The 22,362-nt window shown below is 39.0% G+C and overlaps 2 protein-coding genes across 14 annotated transcripts in view; one reads left to right on the forward strand and one right to left on the reverse strand.

Moving 5' to 3' along the window:
* CORIN (corin, serine peptidase) overlaps positions 1–11,110 on the forward strand; it is a 119,427-nt gene extending 108,317 nt beyond the window's left edge. For all 8 annotated transcript variants that reach the window (XM_064418245.1, XM_064418252.1, XM_064418253.1 and 5 more), the window contains 5 exons: positions 775–824; positions 2,320–2,494; positions 5,552–5,823; positions 7,335–7,468; positions 7,924–11,110. In XM_064418245.1, coding sequence (XP_064274315.1) covers positions 775–824; positions 2,320–2,494; positions 5,552–5,823; positions 7,335–7,468; positions 7,924–8,106 — 814 coding nt within the window. In that variant the 3' untranslated portion in view covers positions 8,107–11,110. The remainder of the gene's footprint in view (positions 1–774; positions 825–2,319; positions 2,495–5,551; positions 5,824–7,334; positions 7,469–7,923) is intronic.
* A 137-nt stretch (positions 11,111–11,247) lies between these two features.
* The window catches only part of ATP10D (ATPase phospholipid transporting 10D (putative)), a 41,473-nt gene continuing 30,358 nt past the window's right edge, over positions 11,248–22,362 (reverse strand). For 2 of the 6 annotated variants that reach the window (XM_064418243.1, XM_064418242.1), the window contains exons 19-23: positions 22,064–22,264; positions 19,662–19,742; positions 19,315–19,419; positions 17,798–17,985; positions 11,248–15,866 (exon numbers count right to left, since the gene is read on the reverse strand). In XM_064418243.1, coding sequence (XP_064274313.1) covers positions 15,509–15,866; positions 17,798–17,985; positions 19,315–19,419; positions 19,662–19,742; positions 22,064–22,264 — 933 coding nt within the window. In that variant the 3' untranslated portion in view covers positions 11,248–15,508. Of the gene's footprint in view, positions 15,867–17,797; positions 17,986–19,314; positions 19,420–19,661; positions 19,743–22,063; positions 22,265–22,362 lie in introns of those variants that run through there. The other 4 variants (XR_010361320.1, XR_010361318.1, XR_010361319.1 and 1 more) reach the window with 4 other exon arrangements.

The raw sequence follows: 22,362 nt of genomic DNA on the forward strand, positions 1-22,362 counted from the left end.
AACATGAATTGCAGCCTCTTTTGAGGTGGTTGCAATTTTAAAGATACTACCTACCTGCTGGGATTAAAGTCTCCAAAGAATTACCTGGCAAAGAAATGACCTCTGTATTCAGCTCTGCACCTGCCTCAGAAAAGCATGTACACATTAGGAATGAAAAAACTGTGGAAATAAAAAAGCAGTCAGGTAGATGTGCAACAGTGCTTGCTGATTTAACTGTGATTTCTCCTCCCTTAACAAAATAAATCAATTCTTCCTTCTCTTACTTGAAGATTTTGAACAGAAATAGTAAGTTTTTGTTGTTCTAATACCTACTTCTGCAGACTTCCTGGATTCTTTTAAAATAGCCAAACTCTTAGGGCATGAAAGATCATCTGTTAGCAAAGGCATTTCAAATGAAATCCTGTCCTTTGAGTGTAAGGAAGAGGAGACTGGCACTCTGTGCTTTCAGGTGCCGTAAATAAGAACTTGACCGACTGTGCATCCCAGCTGTGCTTAGAGCTGGATCCACGCCCAGGGACAAGGTAGTCTGCAAAATATATGACACCTACTCATGAAATGTATTGTAAAGCTGAACTAATATTTTCAATTATCTTCAGGCAGATGCTGGAAGCCATGGATGATCTGGCATAAGAAGCTCCTTGAGTGTCTTTTTACAGTTTGAGGGAATTTTTAACAGCTGGATTACAGCAATGAATACAATACCTGTGCTGATTTTCAAATTGCCAAAATGAATCAATTAATGAGATTTCCACCATGTTTTGTTTCAATATTTAGACAGACGTGTCAAAGCAGAAGCAAAGTGGCTCTCTTTTGCACTAAAGAAGGTAAGAGAGAAGTGCTTATAAAATATTTTTCAAAATGTGTTAAATCACTTTAAAAAATGCAGATGTTTAGTGTGGATTCATTCTGAAATTTTTACTAAACCTCTGTAATGTCTAATTTTGCACTGGGTTTATTTTTCCCTACTTTACTCAGTTTCATCAGCTTTTCTTATATTTTGACTAAGATTGTTAAGGTAGCCCATTGTGTTAAGGTAGCCCATTCCTGATACCACAAAAGGAATTCTGTCAGCAGTTAGTTTTCACAAAGTAATTTGATAAAGCTTCCTGCTGAAAAGATCCTTAACCAGCAGAGTGGTTAGCAGACCATCTGCCTGGGAGTTGAAGCCCTGATCTGTTTGTTAAGTTCGAGAGGACAGAAGAACCTGAAGTAGAAAGCTATGGACCAAGTCTGTTGGCACAGCAGGTTGTGCAATTTTTAGTGGTTTGAAAATGCAGAAATTCCTCATCTCTGATGAAACCATGTTCTACAGACAAGAAGAGCTTTGCTGAAGAACACTTGAACTATGAAGTAGCTTGAGTCAAGGAAAAGGAATTACAAGACAGGAGCTAAATTTGGGAAACTAATCAAAACATTTGCTGCTTGTCAGAGAAAGGCAGAAGCTCAAAGGAGCTTTCAGAAAGCTTGTTGAAGGTATTTTGTTCTGACATATGTCGCTTACTCTATTAAGTTAAATGAACACAGTAAGAATTATAAGGTACAAAAAACCATTGCCCCAGTTTATTTCTTCAGCACTGAATTCCCAGATACATGCAATGGCAGCATATCTTCCCTTGGGATGCTAGTTGCAGAAACTGGTGGTGTTCTTTTGTTCTCTAAATTAGATTGAGTATAAACAGAATAAATAATAAGCCTGGCATGTTTCAAATCCAGAAAAGAAAGTGAAACAAAAGTGAAGGATTATTTTAGAGTAGTAACTGGCAGGTGGTAATCTGGTGTAATTTCTAGGGGAAGTGGCTTGTAAAGTGTAATGGACAAAGGACAGTCTGGAGTGCCGAATGTCTTCAGATTGTTAAATATTCTCCTTTAGTAATTTCTGCAGGCAAAGTGAGTTTTCTGCTGTGTAGCTGAGTAAACAGCATGACATTAACCTCACACCTGACTTAAGGAAAACCTTATTATTAGCTGAGCAGATTTTCCAGAAGCAATTCTTCTGGATAATACAAAGTAGGCCAAACATGTTACTAGCTAGAAGGAAAAAACATCAGGAAGCCTGAGCGAAAGGAAGTCAAGATTCCAAAGTTGGCTTGGTTAATATTTCAGGCTGACCCTGGCAAAATTAATAACCGGAGGGCAAATCCTTTGATACAAAGGGATGCAAAGAGCGGCTCAGTGTTTGACCCTGCTGTGTGTCAAACACTGTGGTTTGATGACTTGGTTGGTCGGTGGTTCTGCTGAACAATGCAGTGCAGGAGGTACTTTCAGGGCTGTGCCACCTTGCCGTGGTGGTGGTGCCCACTAACACTGCTGTCCCCGCAGAGTGCGGCCGCCGCCCCGCCGCCCGCATGAGCAAGCGCATCCTGGGCGGCAGGACCAGCCGGCCGGGCCGCTGGCCCTGGCAGTGCTCCCTGCAGAGCGAGCCCAGCGGGCACATCTGTGGCTGCGTCCTCATCGCCAGGAGATGGGTCCTGACGGTCGCACACTGCTTCGAAGGGTGAGAGCGCTCAGACTTTACTGCTCGTCTATTGCACGTGTGAACTAACCAGTCCTTCTCCCTCTACCAAACACACTGGAGACCTTTGCACAACGGCCAGTCACAGAGACCTGGTTTTAGGAGGCTAAAAAAGAAGGGGAAAAGGTACAAACCAGCATCAGCTTAGGTTTTCATGTGTTTTACTATTCATTGCTGGCATCTCTACTGATGAAAGCTAAATAAAGATGCCCTGACTTTCAGCAGGAAACAGGAAAAGGAAGGAGACCAAATCACTAATTCTACAGCTGTGATACAACTGCCATGGGTTTAAAAATCATCCTCTGTACCAGCATAGAAAAAACCCAATGGTAAAAATTAAAACTGAATATTTACTCACAGTGCAAATGACATATTGAAGTCACTGCCTTTTCTTTTTATACATTCCACTCTTTTATTAAAATTGCAGTCATTAACAAGTCAGTATTAACAACTGAGTGCCTCTTGGTATCAGAGGCTGTGGTGGAAGGACAGTCTGGAGTGCAGAGGATGTTTAGCATTTAGAGGATGTTTAGCAATTAGCAATTGTTTTGATCATTGCCAACTTTTTGGTGCTAAACAGTACTTCTTCTTGATGAAGCACAGATTTCAGAGGGAGCTTTATTACCTGATTTATTTTGTTGCATACCAAAGTTTTTTAATTGGGTTTCTAAAGAAAATTTTAACAAGTGTTTTCTGCCGTAGTTAGCAAGTACTTCTCTGGCATATGGTTGCTTAATCCTGCTTTATATTGGTGCTTGCTCACTGGAAATTATTTTAAACTGCACACTTTCTTTGTGTTTAAGGCAGCAGAAATTCTATGTTAAGCAAGATTCTCTTGAACTGATATTTCTTTATAATGTTAGTTATTCGCTTTTTCAGCAAAAATTTAGATTTTGTCTTTTTATTTCTGAAAAACTAAGTTATTTGGTGTTTGTCCTCCCAGACTAACAGTTTGCTAAATCTGTATAATACAAACAAGAGTACTGTATTTTATCAGATTCTGGGTCCAGAAGGAATTTCTCTTCCTTCTCCATCTATTTTTAAATATACTGCTAGAATATTTCCTATCCTTGGAAGAACACTTTCTGGTGATCTAAAATAAAGGGTGGGACAGAGGTTGATTCTTCAGCAGTATTGGACTGCTATTGAATTTCCTGGATAAGATTCCTCTCATTACTGAAAGATAAGCAAAGCAGCTGTCACATTATGAAGTAAAAATTGTCCCAGTTTTGTCAAATGCAGAAAAAGTGCCACTATACTTTGGAGCTGTTCATTTATTCCTCCTGTAGAGCTGTATAATATCCCTTTGAGTTAAGAGTATAACTTGTTAAAAAGTTTCTTTCTCATTTATATTCTAACGACCTTAAAGTACTAAGATATTCTTCTGCCTTTCTGAATAGATTGGGGGGCATGTATCCAGAAGCCTGAAATCTTGAAATTCTTCATTTCTAAAAACTTTTTTTGTAAGCTTAATATATCATCAGCAAGACCACTTCTTATGGTTTTTTTTGGACATAAAGTATTTTAAAAATTTCCCAAACCAACCAGATAAGACAACAATATAAAGAGATTTTAAAGTGCTCTGGTCCTTTATACAAAATGCTCCATTTTGTGAAACTCATGTGAAGTACATAAGGACCATATAAAAAAAAATACAAATATTCATGAATACTTGTAGATGGCATAAATAGAAAGAGCTGCATTAATCTTGTGTCATTTGCAAGTTTTCTTATTACAGTCCCCAGAGTTTTGTCAAGATCATTTTGAAATGCACTACATTAAAGCATCTGAAACATTTGAAGATTTTTTTTTTCTTATGTGTGGCACAATACATTCTGGCTGACTACTTATTTCTGTAGGCAATGCTATTTTACAATGGTCATAAACACAATAGTATATAAATATTCTCATAAACACAATAGTATATAAATATTCTCATAAACACAATAGTATATAAATATTCTCAGCACTTCATTTCTGTAACTTTATGGAGCAGCTCACGAATTGATCATGATGCTAAAATGATCATTATAGTCTGAAATCCCAGAATTTTCATCCATCATTTTCATCAACTCTTAAGATAAACGTAGTCTCGAGTTAGCAACTGAACCTCTTTACAAATTACAGGAATTAAAATCCTGTTAAGCACCATGAAAAAGCTGAAATTTTGCATGGTTTTGCTTGCACTGCTTTGAATAAGCTTTAGTCCTGTGAAAGGTGCTTAGTTACATGGAGTTGTCTTTCAGCAGTTGTGAAAAATGGTGACATTTTGGAGAGCTTTTAGCATCACATACTAATTAGAAACCACAAAGAACCTGCAACGAATCCTCAGTTAGGACTGAGAGATTGCAGCCTTGAAGCCTTCCATAAAATCTAGGCTTTTCTGATGTGTCTCAACAGACAATAGTTCAGTATTCCCCCCTGTATCATATGCATCATTGCTTTGTGATCTTGTATGTTTACCAAAAGAGTCTGTTAAAAATTTAAGAGTCAAAGTAACCTTTGATCTTAGGCATAGAAAGTATGCTTGGCACTGACTGAATGCTGAATAAATAAGAGATTTTTCCCATGGCTATCATAAAATATTTAATTTACACAATAAAATTGCTTATTTGAGACTCCTTAGGGTTTTCAGCAAGACTTAACTGCTGTCAGCAGCAGACTGCTGAACAATATTCTCACCCCAGCAAAGTTTGTATGTGCCCACCACTGAGCATATGAGCAACTAACTCTGGGAAGGATCCAGGGGTGGCTTTGACAGCCTTTAATACAGCAACTAATACATGGTTACATATCTTCCAATGGAGTGAGCTTTAATGTGTTGGATTACAAGCGGGAGGGAAATGGAAAGCATTAACTTCTGTTGCTCAGATCTTTGCTGTAAGGAATAATGCATAAATATCTGTTTTCTTCTTGTAGTATTTGTACAGTTTGCAAAGTGTAGTGTACAAAAAGGCAGAAAAAATATCTCAAGTATTTTAGCTTAAAAGAAAGACCTTGACTGAAATTTCACTTTTTTTCCCCCCTTTTTTTACAAAGAAGAGAAAATGCAGCTGTCTGGAAAGTAGTATTTGGGATCAGCAATCTTGATCACCCATCAAGTTTCATGCAGACCCGACTAGTGAGGACCATCATCCTCCATCCACGCTACAACAGAGCAGTTGTAGACTATGATATCAGCATTGTGGAACTAGATGAGGACATCAACGAGACAAGCTATGTAAGACCTGTCTGCTTGCCCAGCAAGAACCAGTTGGTTCAGCCAGACACCTACTGCTACATCACAGGCTGGGGACACATGGGCAACAAAAGTAAGATTATTTCTGTGACTTTTGAAAAACGTGTGAAGCTTCTACTGAGTTAATCAAATAAGTGATACCATTAGAAACTTTTATCCATTTACACTATTACTGGATCTTAGTAAATACTAGGGAAGTGTAACTACTTTTGAAGGGATCAAGCTGTGACTAGAGCCTAGTTTTTTCAAGCAGCAGCCTCAAGTTATGCTCCTTAATATTTACTTAGACACTGACTTGATTTTTAAAAATATTGATGATCTGGAGACCTCTATCAAGAAAGTCCCTTGCATTAGTTATGATTTTGCCTATCTAAATTGCAGTCAGAACGGTGTTGCAAAGGTACCACCTCTTCAGTGTAGGGGAAATACTCTTAGCTCAGAGAAAGCTGGAGGCACTGGAAGCACTGGCCCACGGGCTGGAGGAACAGGGTCATGAATCATTTCATACTTGTGAGAAAATTTATTCCACAATCACAAGTGTTGTTTTTGTATCTTTGAATAGAATGTTAGTGTGTTGTCTTGTTTTGGGGCTGCCACAATCCTTGACAAGAACTGTTATATAAATCTTCGTTCAGGCAAAATGATTCTGCATGAATAGTATGCAAATTAGCCTGGCCCCAACACTTTTAGTGTACTAGCCATTGTGTTTCTCTCTTTGCTATTATAATAATTACTAGGGATGGCTTTTCCATATGCTGGGTAAGGAAGTCTTCCTTTCTGTACTGCTTCAGTGGAACTTCAGCTGTAGTGGCCAGTTCAGATGAGGTAAAAAATTAAATTGGATACGTGAATGGTAAGCTGTTTACTAGAATCTCTACCCATCTAAAATATCCCTATATGATGTCAGGAAAAAAACTCCAACAGAATGTTTTTGCAGACTTGTAAATGGTTTTTTTGTTCTCTAATATGGTCAGAGTTGATTTTTAAGGTTTTATGCTAGGAAGCATCAAAACCCATCGTGGCTACATAGCATTTGGTACTGCTTACCCTAGATTGAACAACTTTGATTAGAATTTGAGCTCATTCAGTTGCTTGGACTAGGAAGAAGTCTTCTATTGTCTCTTGAACATATTACAATAATTTCATTAGGTTCAAATCCTGATTTCCTGGTACATCCTGTAAGTCAAACTTACCCAAACATAACCAAAATGGCTGTGATAATGACCAAGTCTTACCGTGACAGACACCAAGAAACGGGGAGGTCCTGCCCTGGAAGAGTGAAGCAAACCTGTTGTCCACCTCTCTCACATTACTATTTTCCAGCCACCACTGCCCCCATCTTGAAAGTCACAAACTGCAGCACGTCAAGGTGCTAATGCTCAATAGCCAGCAAATATCACATCAGTCCCAGTGTGCTTAGTCCTTCTCCAGAATGCAACACATAGTGCTCCTTATGTTTAATATATATAGAGAGAGCAATATTTATAATGTATCCCAGTAGAAATGTTTGTTGTACCTCATGGAGTCATAATAGGTAAATATTTATGAATTTGTGTATAGTAAACACCTAATTCTGTTTTTCAGTGCCTTTCAAGCTTCAAGAAGGAGAGGTTCGCATAATTTCCTTAGAACAATGCCAGTCATATTTTGACATGAAAATCATCACCAGCAGGATGCTGTGTGCTGGCTATGAATCTGGCACCGTGGACTCTTGCATGGTAGGCTTCTCTGTAAGGAGAAACAGAAAGTTTCCAGAAACAAAATGGCTTTTAGAAATCAAAATACTGTGATGGTAATTAGGTGTAGCATACTTTATCTATTCTAGGAATAACAGCTGTCTATTTACATACTTTAACCCAACTTTCATTGTTACTGTAATTTTTAACATTGGTGGAAAGAACTTATCTTCATGCTAGTAAAATGCTGCTTGAAGACTCTAGGATTTATCTGTATTAGTTAATTTTTTTATTTGTATGAGCCTTTTGCAGGTTATTTTTCGTACAAATGTAATGGGTAATAAATACTGGTAATGCTGCGTGTAGGTACACAGTTCAGCAGATTTTTACAGCTGAGTTATTTGCTAAAGGCAAATGGCTGTAGGAAATGTGATATAGCTTTAATGATGAGTGCTGGCCACGTGTATAATGGACTGTTTTTAACTTTCCTGTTGCAGGGTGACAGTGGAGGACCTCTTGTGTGTGAGCATACTGCCGGACGCTGGACTTTGTTTGGTTTAACATCTTGGGGCTCTGTCTGCTTTTCCAAGGTTTTGGGACCTGGAGTTTACAGTAACGTGTCACATTTTATTGAGTGGATTGAAAGACAAATATACATCCACACCTTTCTGCTAAACTAACTCCATATGGTAAAATTGTGCTGACAGACAAAAGAAAAAAAGGAATCAGCCCTTCAATACTGAAGGTTTTGCAGTCCAGAAACTCTGTGAAAAGGAGTTTCAAGCTCTATCTATTCTTGTTGTGGAGCTATGGAATATGCAGTGTGTGTTACCGGTAAATCCTCTGCTCATGAATATACTTTGTGGTAGAATTAATAATCCTTTTGACTTTTCTTTTAACTGTGTTGTGGTGCTATTCTAAACACTGCAAAAAGCTTAAAAGAAAAGGATCAACCACTTTCTGCCTTTCAGCTATTAAAACTAAGCAGTAGCACAGACTAGAAAAACTTTCTTAAATAACCTATTTTAATACTATTCAATTAGTAGTACATGCATTTTCACTCACTTCTTGTGATGAGGAAGGAACTTTGTGCATTCATGTGGCACTGCAGGACATACATTCACAAGGACAACTCTCAACAGGGCCATACCACATGCTGGAGGGTGCGGAAGAGATTGATGGGTTTGTACATCCATGTGGCACAGGACACATCAAAGCACATGTGCAGGTCTCCAAAGGTGTGTAGCCATATGCTCCTGGCATGCCTGAGCTAGTGCATTTTGTCCCTCAGGGTGGTTAATTTGCATGGGCATAACTCTGTACTGTCCTGATTCCACAGCTTCTGTTCCCAGAGCAAGACTGGGCATCTCTGGAGTGCTGGAGCAACCAGTAGGCCAACAGACCCATAACTACCAGTAGAGGCACTAGAGACCAAAACTTTATTGTTCAGACTCTGGACAGCTCTAGCACTTAATCTTCTGAAGCTTCCAATGTCCTAATGTGTCCAGGAAACACCCATGTCTCAGCAGCACCACACTGAAGAGTGCATTTATCAAACCTGTGCCCCACTGGCTTTCCTCCTCACATTGTATAATGTGTTCAGCATACAAAGCATTCACTGACCATCTCCAGCCCTCTTAAAACTTAAGAGGGTTGGCAATACCACTGCAATGGTTCCCCCCGTAGAGTCAACTACTTTGGACAGACATGGAAAATGACATGAAAATGCAGATTTAAATCTGAAAATGCAGATTTAAAATGCAAAAGATGAAGTGTGGGCACCGTCCCAAATACTGGGGAACTGGTTAATTTTTATAGGTCTCTTCTTGTACCCTGCATTTAAAGTTTAATTTTGACTAGCAAGATAAAACATTTGGGAAAAGGAAAAAAGCAGAAAGAAAATAAGTTATAGAAGGCTTGGGATTCCAGCTTCTGTTCAAGTGAGTATTAGAAATACCAGAAGCAAAGTATGACAGCTTCACCAGCAAAAGCTTGAGGAGCCCAGCTCAAGTGCTTGGTAGCTAGATGTGGATTGCTCTGTGCAGTAGTAAGACAGTAAGCCTTAACTCCACTTAACTCCAAGAGGATTTGGTTGGAAAAGATTATGATGGAGCTTGGCACCTTTTTATGGTGCTAGAGGGAAAGTGTGTCCTATCAACTGCTGTAAATGATGTCCTGCACAGCTGTCAGCTTTCAGGAGGCCAGAATAGGACAAGTCAGGAATCTGAGGATTACAGGACAAATTCCACTGGGGAACGGTGCATTTAAAATTTGTGTTTCCAGTGCTGTGCTTAGTCCCCTGTGAATCCAGCCTAAGGCACATAATAATCCTCTTTGCTACCTCTGGCACGGCCCCATGACAGCACAGCAGGGCCTTGTCAATAGCACGACTGCCACATGTGAAAACATGCATTAAAGAGACCTAACACATGGGCATTTCAGGTACTATGAATCATGTTGCAACTCCTCTCCACAGATCTATTGCTTTCATGAAGGTTTATCTCTCACCCCTCCATATCTTCTCCTTAAACATTGCTAACATTAGAACATTAGTCACACTGTAGACATGAATATTAATAAATACTCAATATTTATGTTATGTTATGTTCTGAAACTATTTAAGTGATTATTCAGTCACTGTTTCATGCTCAGAGGGAAAACTCTTCAAGGCTTTGCTAGGTTTGATTGTTGTTTTTTTTTTTTCTTTTAGTATCTTAAGGAGGTAACACTTAAAATACTCTTCTTGCCCCAGCTATAAATGAGAGAAAGCAGCTGTGACTGTGTTTATCTAGTGCAAGTAGATTACAGCTGAAGCAGGTTATTGATGTCCTTGCCTCAAGGATATGGAGGCTGGAGCTCTCAGTCCTCCTTCAGCTTTCCTCTGGGGCTGGGATGTCTGTGGCTGTAGGGCAGAAAAGCTCTGAGTCCTGGAGCTGGTTCAAGAGTTCCCTGAGGAGAAGGTGGCCCAGTGGTTGTTAGAGCCAGCTGGCTGGACTCAGGTTCTGGCCAGGTCTGTTTTCCAAAGAGGTGCTGCTGCAGAATGAGCACCCCAGCCTGGCTTCTCTCCACCAGATATGGTTGGTGGTTAGCTGCTTTGAATTTGGTAAAGCACCAGGAGTTCATAAAATCATTCATGTAGACATTAGCATTACCAAATGATAACATGTAACTACACATCTTAATTACCTGGATTTGACCTACCACCAGCTTCCAAGCAGTCCCTCCCAGGAAATGAGGCAGAGTCCTGCTTAAACACAAGGTCCAGGCCCATTCTATATGGGACATCTGAAGAAATTCCAGTCTGAACCCCATCCCAGATGGCTCTAGGAGGGAGCACTTGGGTCTTATCCTTTCCCACAACTGTGTCTGACACAACATTCCATGTAAAGAGGAAATTTGTAATTTTACAGATGTATTTTTATACAGGGTTTTTTATGTGTGCACATGAAATAGGCAAACATGCTCCTCCTTCCACTGCATCAAGCCTTTTCCTGTGTGCTGACACAATGGCTATGATCACAGTTATGCTGTTTGTCTCACAGGTGTAGCCTCATTGTAAGGTAACATTTGTTGGCTTTGCTTCTACCACAGCTGTATCTCCAAATGGAAGCAATGCCACTCAGTCAAGCCAATGTGTTTCTTTCTAGTTGTACTAATAAAAATTTACAATCATTTTCCAAATAACTTCTGTTGAAAATGTGTTTTAATCTTTGGAGAGACTAAACGATAATATGGAGGTAACAAGTTATAACTTTAGCAATAATGCCTAAAAATAGCCTTCAAAAGGCATTTTTGAATCATTAGCTGACTTTTTTTAGCAGCCCTGTTAGTACTGCAATACTTGTGGAGATTCTGGCACTACTACTACTGTACAACTTTTAGTTTTTTCTGTGTGTATGCTTCCAATACAGAATACTACTATGAATACTGCTGCCATCAACTACTCTGAGCTTAGAAATCTGAAAAACTAAAGCTGCAATCAAATCTGCAATCTGAACACATTTTGTTCTACAATTTTGCTCTGGAATGCAATTAGTTTTAAATAAAAAAATCTCTTATAAGTTGTACACAGAGTTTTAACAACATGTACACATGCTGAAATCAAAATAATAAGCTGACAGAAGCTTAAAACAGCTAAAATTTACCTTTCCACTGCAATAAGGAAGCCAGGAGCATGAGGGCAAAGTAGCATAATCAGAATAAAACAGGAACAAATAATAAAAAGTTGCCCATTAGCCTTGGCCAAGAGCCAGGGCCAGTGGGAGCAGTGGGTTCTCTGCTTTAGCTGGTCCTCAGGCAGTCCTCAGCCTTGTGCTGCGGCCAGTGGGGCTGTGGAAAAAACAGCTTGGGCTAAACATCAGCTCAAACTGTGCCCCAGGTACACACCAAAGCTCACTGTGCTGCCAAAATACTCAGCAAAGGCTGTGGCTGACTGCCACCTGCAAATGTTTAGCACAGGTGTGGTTGCTGTGAAAGCAAAAAATTTAAAACATGTCCTTTCTTCTGTAAATCAAACACTGAACATCAAAATCAGAGTTAAGACTGTTATAGATGTAGCTGCAAAGTCTGGGGCAGCTGAAGGTGGTTGTTTTGGTTTGTTTTAAAATCAAAGAAGTGTAAATGCTGTGCTTCCTTTCATGACATGTGGAAGGGGCCTGTGAGATGCTCTTAAAAAGCTTATTTTCAAAATGGAAAAGTCAGATCATGCTGTGCCTAAGTGCAGAAGCAAGCAGGTGACTATGACGTTTTCAGTGCTAAAAAAAATAATAAAGGGAACATTGAAGTTCTGGAAAGCACAGGGAGTTTCCACCCTTCATTTGGCACTACTTTAGTTATGGCCAATTAATATTTTAAAGCTTTCATTGAAGACTCACGACCCTCATTTCCTCTTCAGTAAAAGACAGTAAGTAATCACAGCAAATGCCTTCAGCTATTTCTGCTGTTTGTTCACCACAAAAAAAAAACCCCAACAAACCCAACCTCAAAACCAAAAAGACTAACAATCAAGCAAAAAAAAAAAACCAAAAAACTAACCCCCAAAACAAGTTTTACCCAACAGATAATTATGTTATGACCCAGACTACTTGTTGAAATCCTCTAATAAAACACAGACTGCAGAGGAGTTTTAAGTAATACGGACTACCAATATGTAACACACACACACACATACATGTTATTTTTCACTATTTCATGTGGTACAAAAGCACTTACAATCTCAGCAGAGAGGAACAGTGTCCTGAAAGCCTCACTGCACTAAGCTGTTAGTAATGGCGTGCTGAGACTTGTAAAGAGTCACATAATAGCAATTTAAAAGTCCCAGAGGCATCATGGTCTCAGGGTCCTACAGATGACTCCCATTCATGTTTCTTCATGTAGTTATTTTGATGCCATGGCTTAGTCAGAAGGCTTTGGAAGATCTTACTCTGAATACGTGCACCTTTTGTATGGAAAAAAATGCAAACTCCTGACACTAAATGATCATCTACCTGTCAAATCTGCTGGTAGGTTCTGCTTCTGCAACAGAGGCAACAAGAGGGCAGGTCACAGGCTGGTGTTGTCCCCAGACTCTTTTTAACAGAGACAGAGGGGACAGAGCTGAGGCTTGCACTCCCTCAGGTCATTGGAAGTGCTGGAGCTCCTCCATCAAAGTTCAACATACCTCAGTCATAGAGTTAGAGACTTGTAAAGCATGGACCAATCTCCTCTCAGTGGCTACAAGTGCAGAGAGGCCGTGGATTTAAAGTGCAGTAGAAACATTCAAGTCAGATAATGTAACCAAAACCAATATTTGACTTTAAGGGCAGGAAAGTACTGCCTGTTTCTCTGTAGCTCTTTACAGCAGGATAACATCCACTAGGAAGGACAAGGTGGAGCTGAGCCTGCCTTGGGGCTGTGGAGCAGAGTAGATGATTTCACTTCATCCCAGGAACTCTCTTCCTGTATGATTCTGCCCCAGTACCAGCCTGTCTCCCTGCACAACCTGCTGACTGTTTTGAAACCTTGCAGCTCCCATTTCTTGTCCAGTAAGCTGAGATGTTTCACTTGGGAAACCTGGAATACATTCATTGCAAGGTGCCCCACCCCAGCACAGCAAGAAGGATGTTTCAGATAAATCTCTGAAAAAGTAACTCAAACCAACATGATCTCTTGCAATTTGAATGTCTGCAATCACTTCAAAGGCCTCCACTAACTTTATGTTAGAACATACCAAAAACATTTTGTCATATGTTGAACTGAACTAAAAAAAAAGTAAAATTCAGAAATGGCTGTCATCACTTTCTCCTTCCACTAGGTTTTCTTCTACAGGCTAAACAAAAAGTAGATTTTCTTTTTCTCTCCTCACTAGCACTAGGAATAGAGTCAGCCCTAATTACATTCTACCTTTTGAACACAGAACTGTTTTAAACATTTGGTAACATGTGGTGACTGGCATTTGAATGAACTCAGCATGCCCTCAATATCTGCCCTGTATAGCAGCAGCTGTCCAGACCTCACAGAGTTTGTTTAAATTCTTTCAGAGATCTTAAAAGATGTGGAATATGTAATGTTGATCATTGATATGAAAAGCTCATGGTTCAATTAGAAAGCAGAGGCCTTGTCCAAAACATGGTGCCTGAAAATAAACACACAAATCTTGGCAATTTGAAAGCAGAAGCTTTAAGAAAGTAACAGAACCAAAAAACGGGCTCAGCACTAATAATTCATTAGCAGCTACAGTTTGAGGCAAGTGTTTATTTCAACAGGTGCTAGTGAATACAAACAGATTTCCTAAGCTCCTCTCTAAATTGTCCATGTAGCTTTTTGGGAAGGGAAGTAAAAAGGAGGCAATATTTTAGAGAGTCTGGAGTCTAGAAGTTGCCACATGCACCTCAGCCACTTTTTGTACGGCGTGTGAGCAGTGGGGAAGTGGCAGAGGGCAGGACTCATCTGTCTTGGAAACAGATGAGCAACAGCAGTCAAATGTGAGACATGCAATGCATGATGCCTTCTTCTGAGCAGCCTTTACAGACACTTAAGTTGATTATTATAAAAGCCTGGAGGAATTTAAAAGCACCTGAGAGTGAAGAAGAGTGATGTTACCAGCTAAAAGCTGCAACTTGTAAGGGAAGACCTGAAGACAGACTGGAGCTCCTCACTGCTGCTGGCAGACAATTTTGCAGTACAGGCATGAGGTAGTTTAGAGAAAAGACAGCCAGTTAGCATCTGAATTGGGTGAGGTGGGAAATCAGTTCATCTTGGTGGCAGACAACATGAAATGGCACATGAAGTCAAAATGGAGTGATACACCAGGAGGATGAACTGTCATGGAAAACAAAAGGCTGCACTTAGGATTTGCTCTTTATGTGAAGAAGAAGGCAAGGGAGACATGTTACATGTGTCTCATTTGGGTTTTCTTATGATTAAAATGGTGTTTGTTCAGCAGTGAGATGGCCTATACAGTAGCCTGGTGAACAAACTGGACCACAGTGGTTATATAAATTACTGTCTACATACACTACAACATGTAATAAAAGATCTTGAAACAAGCCAACCAGTAACACCACATCCCAGCCCTGTTGCTTACTTCATACTTCAGCAAATGATGAATCCCAGCGCATGGTAGGGTTCTAGGGCAGCAGTGTAAGGGAGCAGGCTGACTTACCTGAACTGGATTCTGCAAATCCACATTCATGCAATGTACTGTCCATAACACCAGGAGGTGTTATGCAATGTTGCATACAAGAAATAAGCAGTATGCAAAGTCTACTCTGTGAAGAAATATAAAAAATCATCCAGACATTTAGACCTTCAACATCTTAATAAATTATGGGAAAGTCTTATAAACAAAAAAGCTTTTAAGGAAATGTGTTCATCATCTACCTTGGCTGAAGAAAACAAAACCACAGCATGGCATGAATCAGCAGTTATTACTCCTGCATTTAACCAGTTAGCATTCCAACTTTGTAAAATACAGTAAAGCATCTTCTTCACACAAAACAGAACTCAAAACTGCTCTGTGTGCTAGAGATATAGTGCTGCTGCCCTTTTTATAAGCACATAGAGTCTTTGGCACATGAACTATTATCACTAAATGTAAATGTGTTAGTTTCCTTTGATAAATTCAGTCTTTTCAGAGTTCAAGCCACTTGTACTCCCAGACTCATCCTGAATGTCTGGTAAGAAGGAGGTGTTCTTTACTAACCCATCTCTTGAACAGGTCTGAAGAGGTGTTTTAGATGCTAGCAAAACACTGTCAGTGCTTTTTTCCACTGATACAGCACCTGCAGCTGAGCTGGAAGGCACAGAAGTAGGTTGGAGCTCCACCCTATAATTCACATTGCACTCATCTTTCCATCTCTTGATTTCTTTGCTCTGCTCCTCGGGGGACAGTCTGACAAGGTACTTGGCTCTCAACACCGGAGATGGAAACAGTGTTCCTTGGAGAACTCTTATCAAATATCTACAAAATAAACACAGTTACAAATAAGCTGTTTGAAAGAAACTCCAAAACTGTTTGCAATGACCAAAGGAAACCAAAGACCATTTAAATAACCCTGAAGCCTAGTTCTTGGACTAGAACTAGATCACATTTAAGGTCTCTTCCAACCCAGCCCATTCTATAATTCTATAATATATTAGAACTGACTTAACTGGCAATTTAGGTTGGATTTAATCAGAGATTTTTACAGTGAATTTTCAGGCAACAGGGCATCCAACGTTTGTCCCTCTGTAAAAGAACTTCTCCTTTAAACCTCCAGTGAAAGCCCCAGTCTCATGATAGAAGCTGCAGAGGACCCCCTGGCTTCACAATGCCCCTGAGTGGGGGCTTTTCAGCACCATACAAAGGATCATATCAGAAATAAACATGGGGGAAAACATACATGTGACAGCAGTAGTCCCATAATAGGTACTCTGCTTCAAATCACTGCAGAAGAAAAGCTGAAATTAGCCACAACAGCTAAAAAAATAAATGTTCTGAGGTATTGACACAGGGAGAGTATTTACGACTTAAGGAACTTCTAAATAGTTTGCCTTTAATTCACCATGAAAACCACTGTCATCTTCAAAATTCAACTGCCACACACTGGAAGTAGCCACCAAGCTCCTTTATCCTGCCTTGGCTCTCTACAGCCCTACCAAAAGGTCCCAGAACAGAATTAATTTGTCATGTAGGGGAGATTTACTGTGTGTGAAAGAAAAGGCTCTACTGTCACCACCTGAACCAAGCCGAGATCAGGGACAGAAAGCTGTGTTTCTTGTGCAAGTGTGAACCAAAGCCATCAGTCAGATCAGATGAGTCAGAATCCCAGTGAGTGCAGTAAAACTCTTGATGACATGCTTAAGACAGATAAGACATGTTCAAACAGGACTTGGTGGCCATTGCAGGCAGCTACAGGCATGGCTCTGCCAGCTTTCCTGCTGGCAGGACTGATAACTTATGCAGCCTGTACTACAGCACTTGATCCAGAAAGTGTGCTCAGATTGTGTCTAATGATATTAAATTACATCAGGTGAGCAGGAAACAGCACTTATTCTCCTCAACTCTTCTCAGTATCTGTCTGTGCAATTCAATTTCAAGTCTCATTCTTTCTGAAATGATATAAGAGGGAAAGAATGAGACACAACACAAAAATGAGTAATTAGCACTGGAGGCACTTCACTAGTAGGCTACACACTTGAGTTCATGCTCAGGCAGTGAAATGAAGACAGCTGTGGCTACTAAAGAAAGCTAAACAGAAGGTTTGATGAAGTCTCTTTCACTGGATTTCAAATGGTTTGGTTTGTTCTGTTGGCTCTGCTCAGCATGCTGGAGTCTTCCATCCAACACTAGTGCCCTTGCAGGGTGAATGAATTATTAAACTTGAACTTCAGCGAGACCAAAAAAAAATATCCAGACCCTTGTGAATCTAGTCAGCATGTTTCCATCCCACAAAGAAGCCTGTACATGCATTCTTCACTCTAAATACTCTTGTATGTACTCATGACATAAATTTCAAACAGAAAATAATTTCACAAACTAACACAGAGTAAGCACAGTGTTTCTTTGTCTATATATAGTACGTGTCCAACTTTGGTCACTACCTTAACTGATTTGTATATAAATTATGAACTCTGTGATTACAAAAATTACTGGTTCTTTGCCCTCCAAAAACAATATTTAATATTATATAAGTCACAAAAGAAAATTTTATTACTGAAATTTACTTGGAGAACTAAATGGCACTAAAAAGTTATCCTCACATAGCTTGGTCTAATGGAGTCATGAAATTTTCATTTTTCTTGGGGTATGCTAGGGAGAAAAGACCTATCCAGAGTTTCATAACATCACTGACTCACAGAAAATGAATTCTGGTAGCAGCAGCAATCTGCAATTATAAAACAGAAACTCACCTGGGTAGCAGAGCAATGCAAGTAGTCAGGAGGCAAACTAAGTAAAATACTGGGTCTGCTATGTGCTTTTCCATGGTCCAGTAAAAATCTGGTCGTGGGCTGTGGGTTTTGCAGGTTGCTCCAATAGCCAGAGTGAACACAAAGTAAAACAGGATGCTGCCAACTATAACTACTGTATGTATCCACGTCTGCAATTCAGACAAGGAAGGAAATAAGATTTAAGCTGTAAAACAGAAAGACTGTTACATCTCTATTCACAGGAATATGCACACTTTTCCTCCAAGGGCAGCTGTTGAATGTAACTGAGGATACATTTGTTCAGATAATATTTCTAATTTCATACAAAACACTCCAGAAAGAATGGAGCCTTCTTTCTACAGTATACAAGTATTCCAGACATTTAATTTTTTTTAATTCTCATAAATTCATAGCTTTTTATTCTTTTGTGAAAGACATTTCCCTCAGATTACCACCTCATCCACTGGCAGCACAGAAAGCTTTCTCAAGCAAATGGAGGTAAGATCTTCACATGACACCACCTTTATATATTTTGCTTGAGACATTGGTTACCTTTCTACGCTGGAGTTTTTCTGTAATTTTACACCTAAATGGCTACAACAGCTATTAAAAAAACAACATTGTCACTGTTCTTACAGCCTGCCAACATTAAAAAATGCCAAACAAAACACATTTAAGTAAAGTTCTCTAATCAGAGTGTGAATACACTCGTGCTATATATATGTTCTCAATAAAGACATTTTAATGATGGCTGTCATACTCCCAAAAGAACAGTTAAAAGACTGAATCACAACCTGACGTTTTGTCCATTATAAAACAATCTGAAAAATACTTCTAAAAAGTCAAAGAAAAAACAAAACTCATCAATAAGTGTCCTTCTACTGTACCCATGATTGTATTTTCTTTAAAATTAAGCCACACCCCCGAGTATTGCCCTTGTAAGTACTCTACATTTATCCAAGCTAAGGGAGATGTTTTAGCTTGTGCAGACTTGAAAACTAAAATAATGTTTCTTAGCATATCAGTTTTCCAGTTCTGGCATCAAAACACACCCGTGAGTTGTTTATCCTGGCCACAGAGATCATCAATTCCAAGCATTCAAAATCAGCAATTTACACTGTTGTCTTTCAGATGCAAACTTTGTGAACTAAAGAAGTTTCTGCAGATCACTGGCAGATATTTTTACCATTTGCAAAACTGATCCATCATCCCCCAAACCACCCTACCTTAAAAGGAAACAGGATTATTTCACTATTTAAAAATAATTCTGAGGCCAAGTTTTGTTAATTTTAGTAGTATTTCTATTGGTTCCAATGACAGATGCGTTAGGAGATATCTCATGATCACATAAATTCAATATTTAGGGTTTGACCCTTTTATACTTATTCTGTTTTATATTTATATTTTATATTTGAAGACCTCTCTTCCCTTTAATTTTACTGAAAGCTATATGCACATACTCTGTAAGGAATATACTCTTTGGGAAACAAAGTACTTACCACAGATTTGCACTCAATGAGAAGGTGAAACAGCATTATGAAGAGTGCTGCCGTGTTTATGGGGTTTCCAAAAGAAAAAATGTCTATGTCTGAGCCACAGTAAGTCTGTAAAGGAAGACAGTGGTCAGTGTCAAATATTCTTTATGTATAGTCCTAACGTGAAGTGGCATGAATAATTTCAATACCACACATATTTGCACACACACAGTTCAGTTCTGTTCCAATGATGATCTCAATATACATTCATATACAAGGAAGTAAAAATCAAATACTTCATTTTATTCTGTAATTTGCTTAGGTTTTCATTAAGTCAAAATGTATAAATATATTCTGTAGCCAGCACTTACAAAGTAAGGCACAAAAAAGCAAACGAGACTTTGGTAAAAAGCATCCAGCAAGGTTATCCAGAAAGCTGAAGGCAAGTAAGCCTGTAAGAGAAAAATATAACAACATTGTAATAAATTAAACAAATTGCTGCATCTTTAACTAGCATCAATTTGGATCTGGGGAAAGACTATCTGCAGAAGTAATTCCTACTAGTTTTCAAGTGAAAAGGGCATCTTTTGAGTTACAGTTATTGGAACAAAGATCTCCCTCCACACATATAGCTGTTAGTATATAAATCAGCAGCCAGCTCTGGGAACTCTGATCTTGCAGCTGTTCCTATCAGAACTGAGGTACCAGAGCCTCAGCTGATTCCCAAGGAGGGGAGGGGGCTGATGGACAGGGAAGTACCCTGCAGCTTACCATCACTGAATACAAAGTTCCACCTTCTTCTGACCCCATTCCTTTTTGTTATGTTTGCTGTTTGACTCCTCTGTGAGCTAATTTAACTCATCAGATGTGAGAAACCAACTCATTTTTTCTCCTGAAATAACACATTGCTCTTTTAGTGAGTTAAATTAGCTCCTGGGAGAACCTGATGGGATAACTGAGCTGGCATTAGGAAAACAGTTTAACTATATGGATGAAGAGGGAACAGGAAGAAAAAAAGGGAGAAGGGAATAAGACTTCCTCCCTCAGTAGCAGCAGACTGTTATGACTGATCAACCACCTAGGGAACCATAGTTGCCTATGCTCTGGCTCAGCTATATCCCATTCCTTCAGGCACTGAAGTGAGACACAGTGGTGAGAAGTGCAATCATCCAGGATGTCTTCTATGATTAGTGGAGAGATGGGTTTTTACAAAGAGCCATTCAGCCCTTTTAAGAACTGAACCACTGTCTGAAGATGATGTGGAAAACTTACTTGCCTTTCAAGAAAGTGCTTTAAACTACTGAAGATGAATCCCATTTACTGTTCCATTATTTTTTATGGCTTATACAAAGCTGTACACTCATGATGGTGTCATGGTGCAATATTGTGATATTGCATCTTATTGCATCTTTTAAAGCATTTCTCTTTTTTCTATACTGTATTTAGTGTATATATAAAGTCCAAGCAATTATTTCCATGTGCTTCCGTGGATAAAAGGAAGTGATAATAACTTGAGTCACAGAGCAAGGAAAGATAGGATGGAGAAAAGAGAAAAAAACTAACAGAAGATAAGGGAATAAAGAAGGAAAGAAGAAAATATATTATGTAATGCAGTAATTCTGATTATGTTGCTTCAAAACCTTCATCTCAGCTCAGATCACTGCACTGTACATATCCTAGAGATCAAAACAAATAATGAGGCCTTGCAACATTTACTTAATCAAAATTCTTTGACTGACAAAGCACAGACCTTCTCAAGCCAATCTACTCAGGTTTGGATTGGTATCCAAAGAATACTTTGCTTTTCAAAAATACTGTAAACCAAGCAACATAAAATATTTAAGTGTATATAAAAAGAAATGTAGAAGTCCACAAACAACCAAAACAATTTGTCCATTCACTGTATAACCTTCTAGACCGGACCTAAACTTCTGCTAGGTTATAATAAATGAGACAACACCAGTACAAAACATGTTGTAGCTCTTTTTTTTTAGTAGTATTTGTTAGAATATAACAGAATAAAATATTTCAGTTGAAAGGGATTATTTAGTCCAACTGCCCGACCACTTCAGGGCTGACCAAAAGTTCAAGCATGTTATTAAGGGCATTGTCCAAATGCCTCCTTAACACAGACTTGGGGCATTGAGCACACCTCTAAGAGTCTGTTCCAGTGTATGATCACCCTCTTGGTAAAGAAATGCCTTCTAATGGTATTGTAGGATCTGATCATAAAGAAAATGTTGAGTTTTAGGTGATTCATGTAGTCAATGTTTCCTCTTTCTGAACTATTAGTACCTATTTAGTCTCAGGCTCAGTATATCACTGCCTTCAATTGTTATAATAAAGACATTATTTTAATTATTAAATTTTTAGAAATAGAAATTTAAAATTATGCTAGATTTCATGCTAAGCAAAGTAGAAACCAGGAAAAACCCCACTGAGTTATATAATTCTGATTTAGAACCTACTCCCCCACTCCCTTTGGTTTTCTGTGCTAAATGCTGGTAACAAAGTTGGTTTAGTACACTGCTTTACCTGAAGTTCTTAATTTCTTTTATCATCCAAATGTCTGATAAGATTGGGTCTATTATCAAAAAGAGCCTAAGAAATCTTTTGAAAAACAGGTTTTTATTTGTGCATATATTGCACAGGCCTAGACATTTCCTAACAGAGAAAGTAATTTAAAACAATGTTTTAAACATAGAAGAAAGACAGAAATGGCTCCAAGGCTGACCATTTCAATTTGCTTCAGGCCAAGCACTCTGTAACCTACCACAGATTTCTGGCTCATTGTGTAAAGCTGTGGAAGTTCCATGAGTATCTCTTGAGATACGTCTTTGTCCAAGACACCATAAATGATGGGTGGCACCGATGTAAAAAGGAGATTGAAAAGAATCAAGATCCAGTAGTCAGTCATTGATGTGCCTGAAAACCCACAGAAAAACTGGTACCAAAACAGGAGATTCACGTAGGTCTGAAAAGCCAAAGATGAAATTTTAGCCATTGACAAATGCTTTAAAAACAAGAGAAAAACCAGTAGGTCTTAGGTCTGGTTAAAGTAATCTGTGGAAA

The sequence above is a fragment of the Passer domesticus genome, chromosome 4 (genome assembly GCF_036417665.1).
Source record: "Passer domesticus isolate bPasDom1 chromosome 4, bPasDom1.hap1, whole genome shotgun sequence".
Lineage (NCBI taxonomy): Eukaryota > Metazoa > Chordata > Aves > Passeriformes > Passeridae > Passer > Passer domesticus.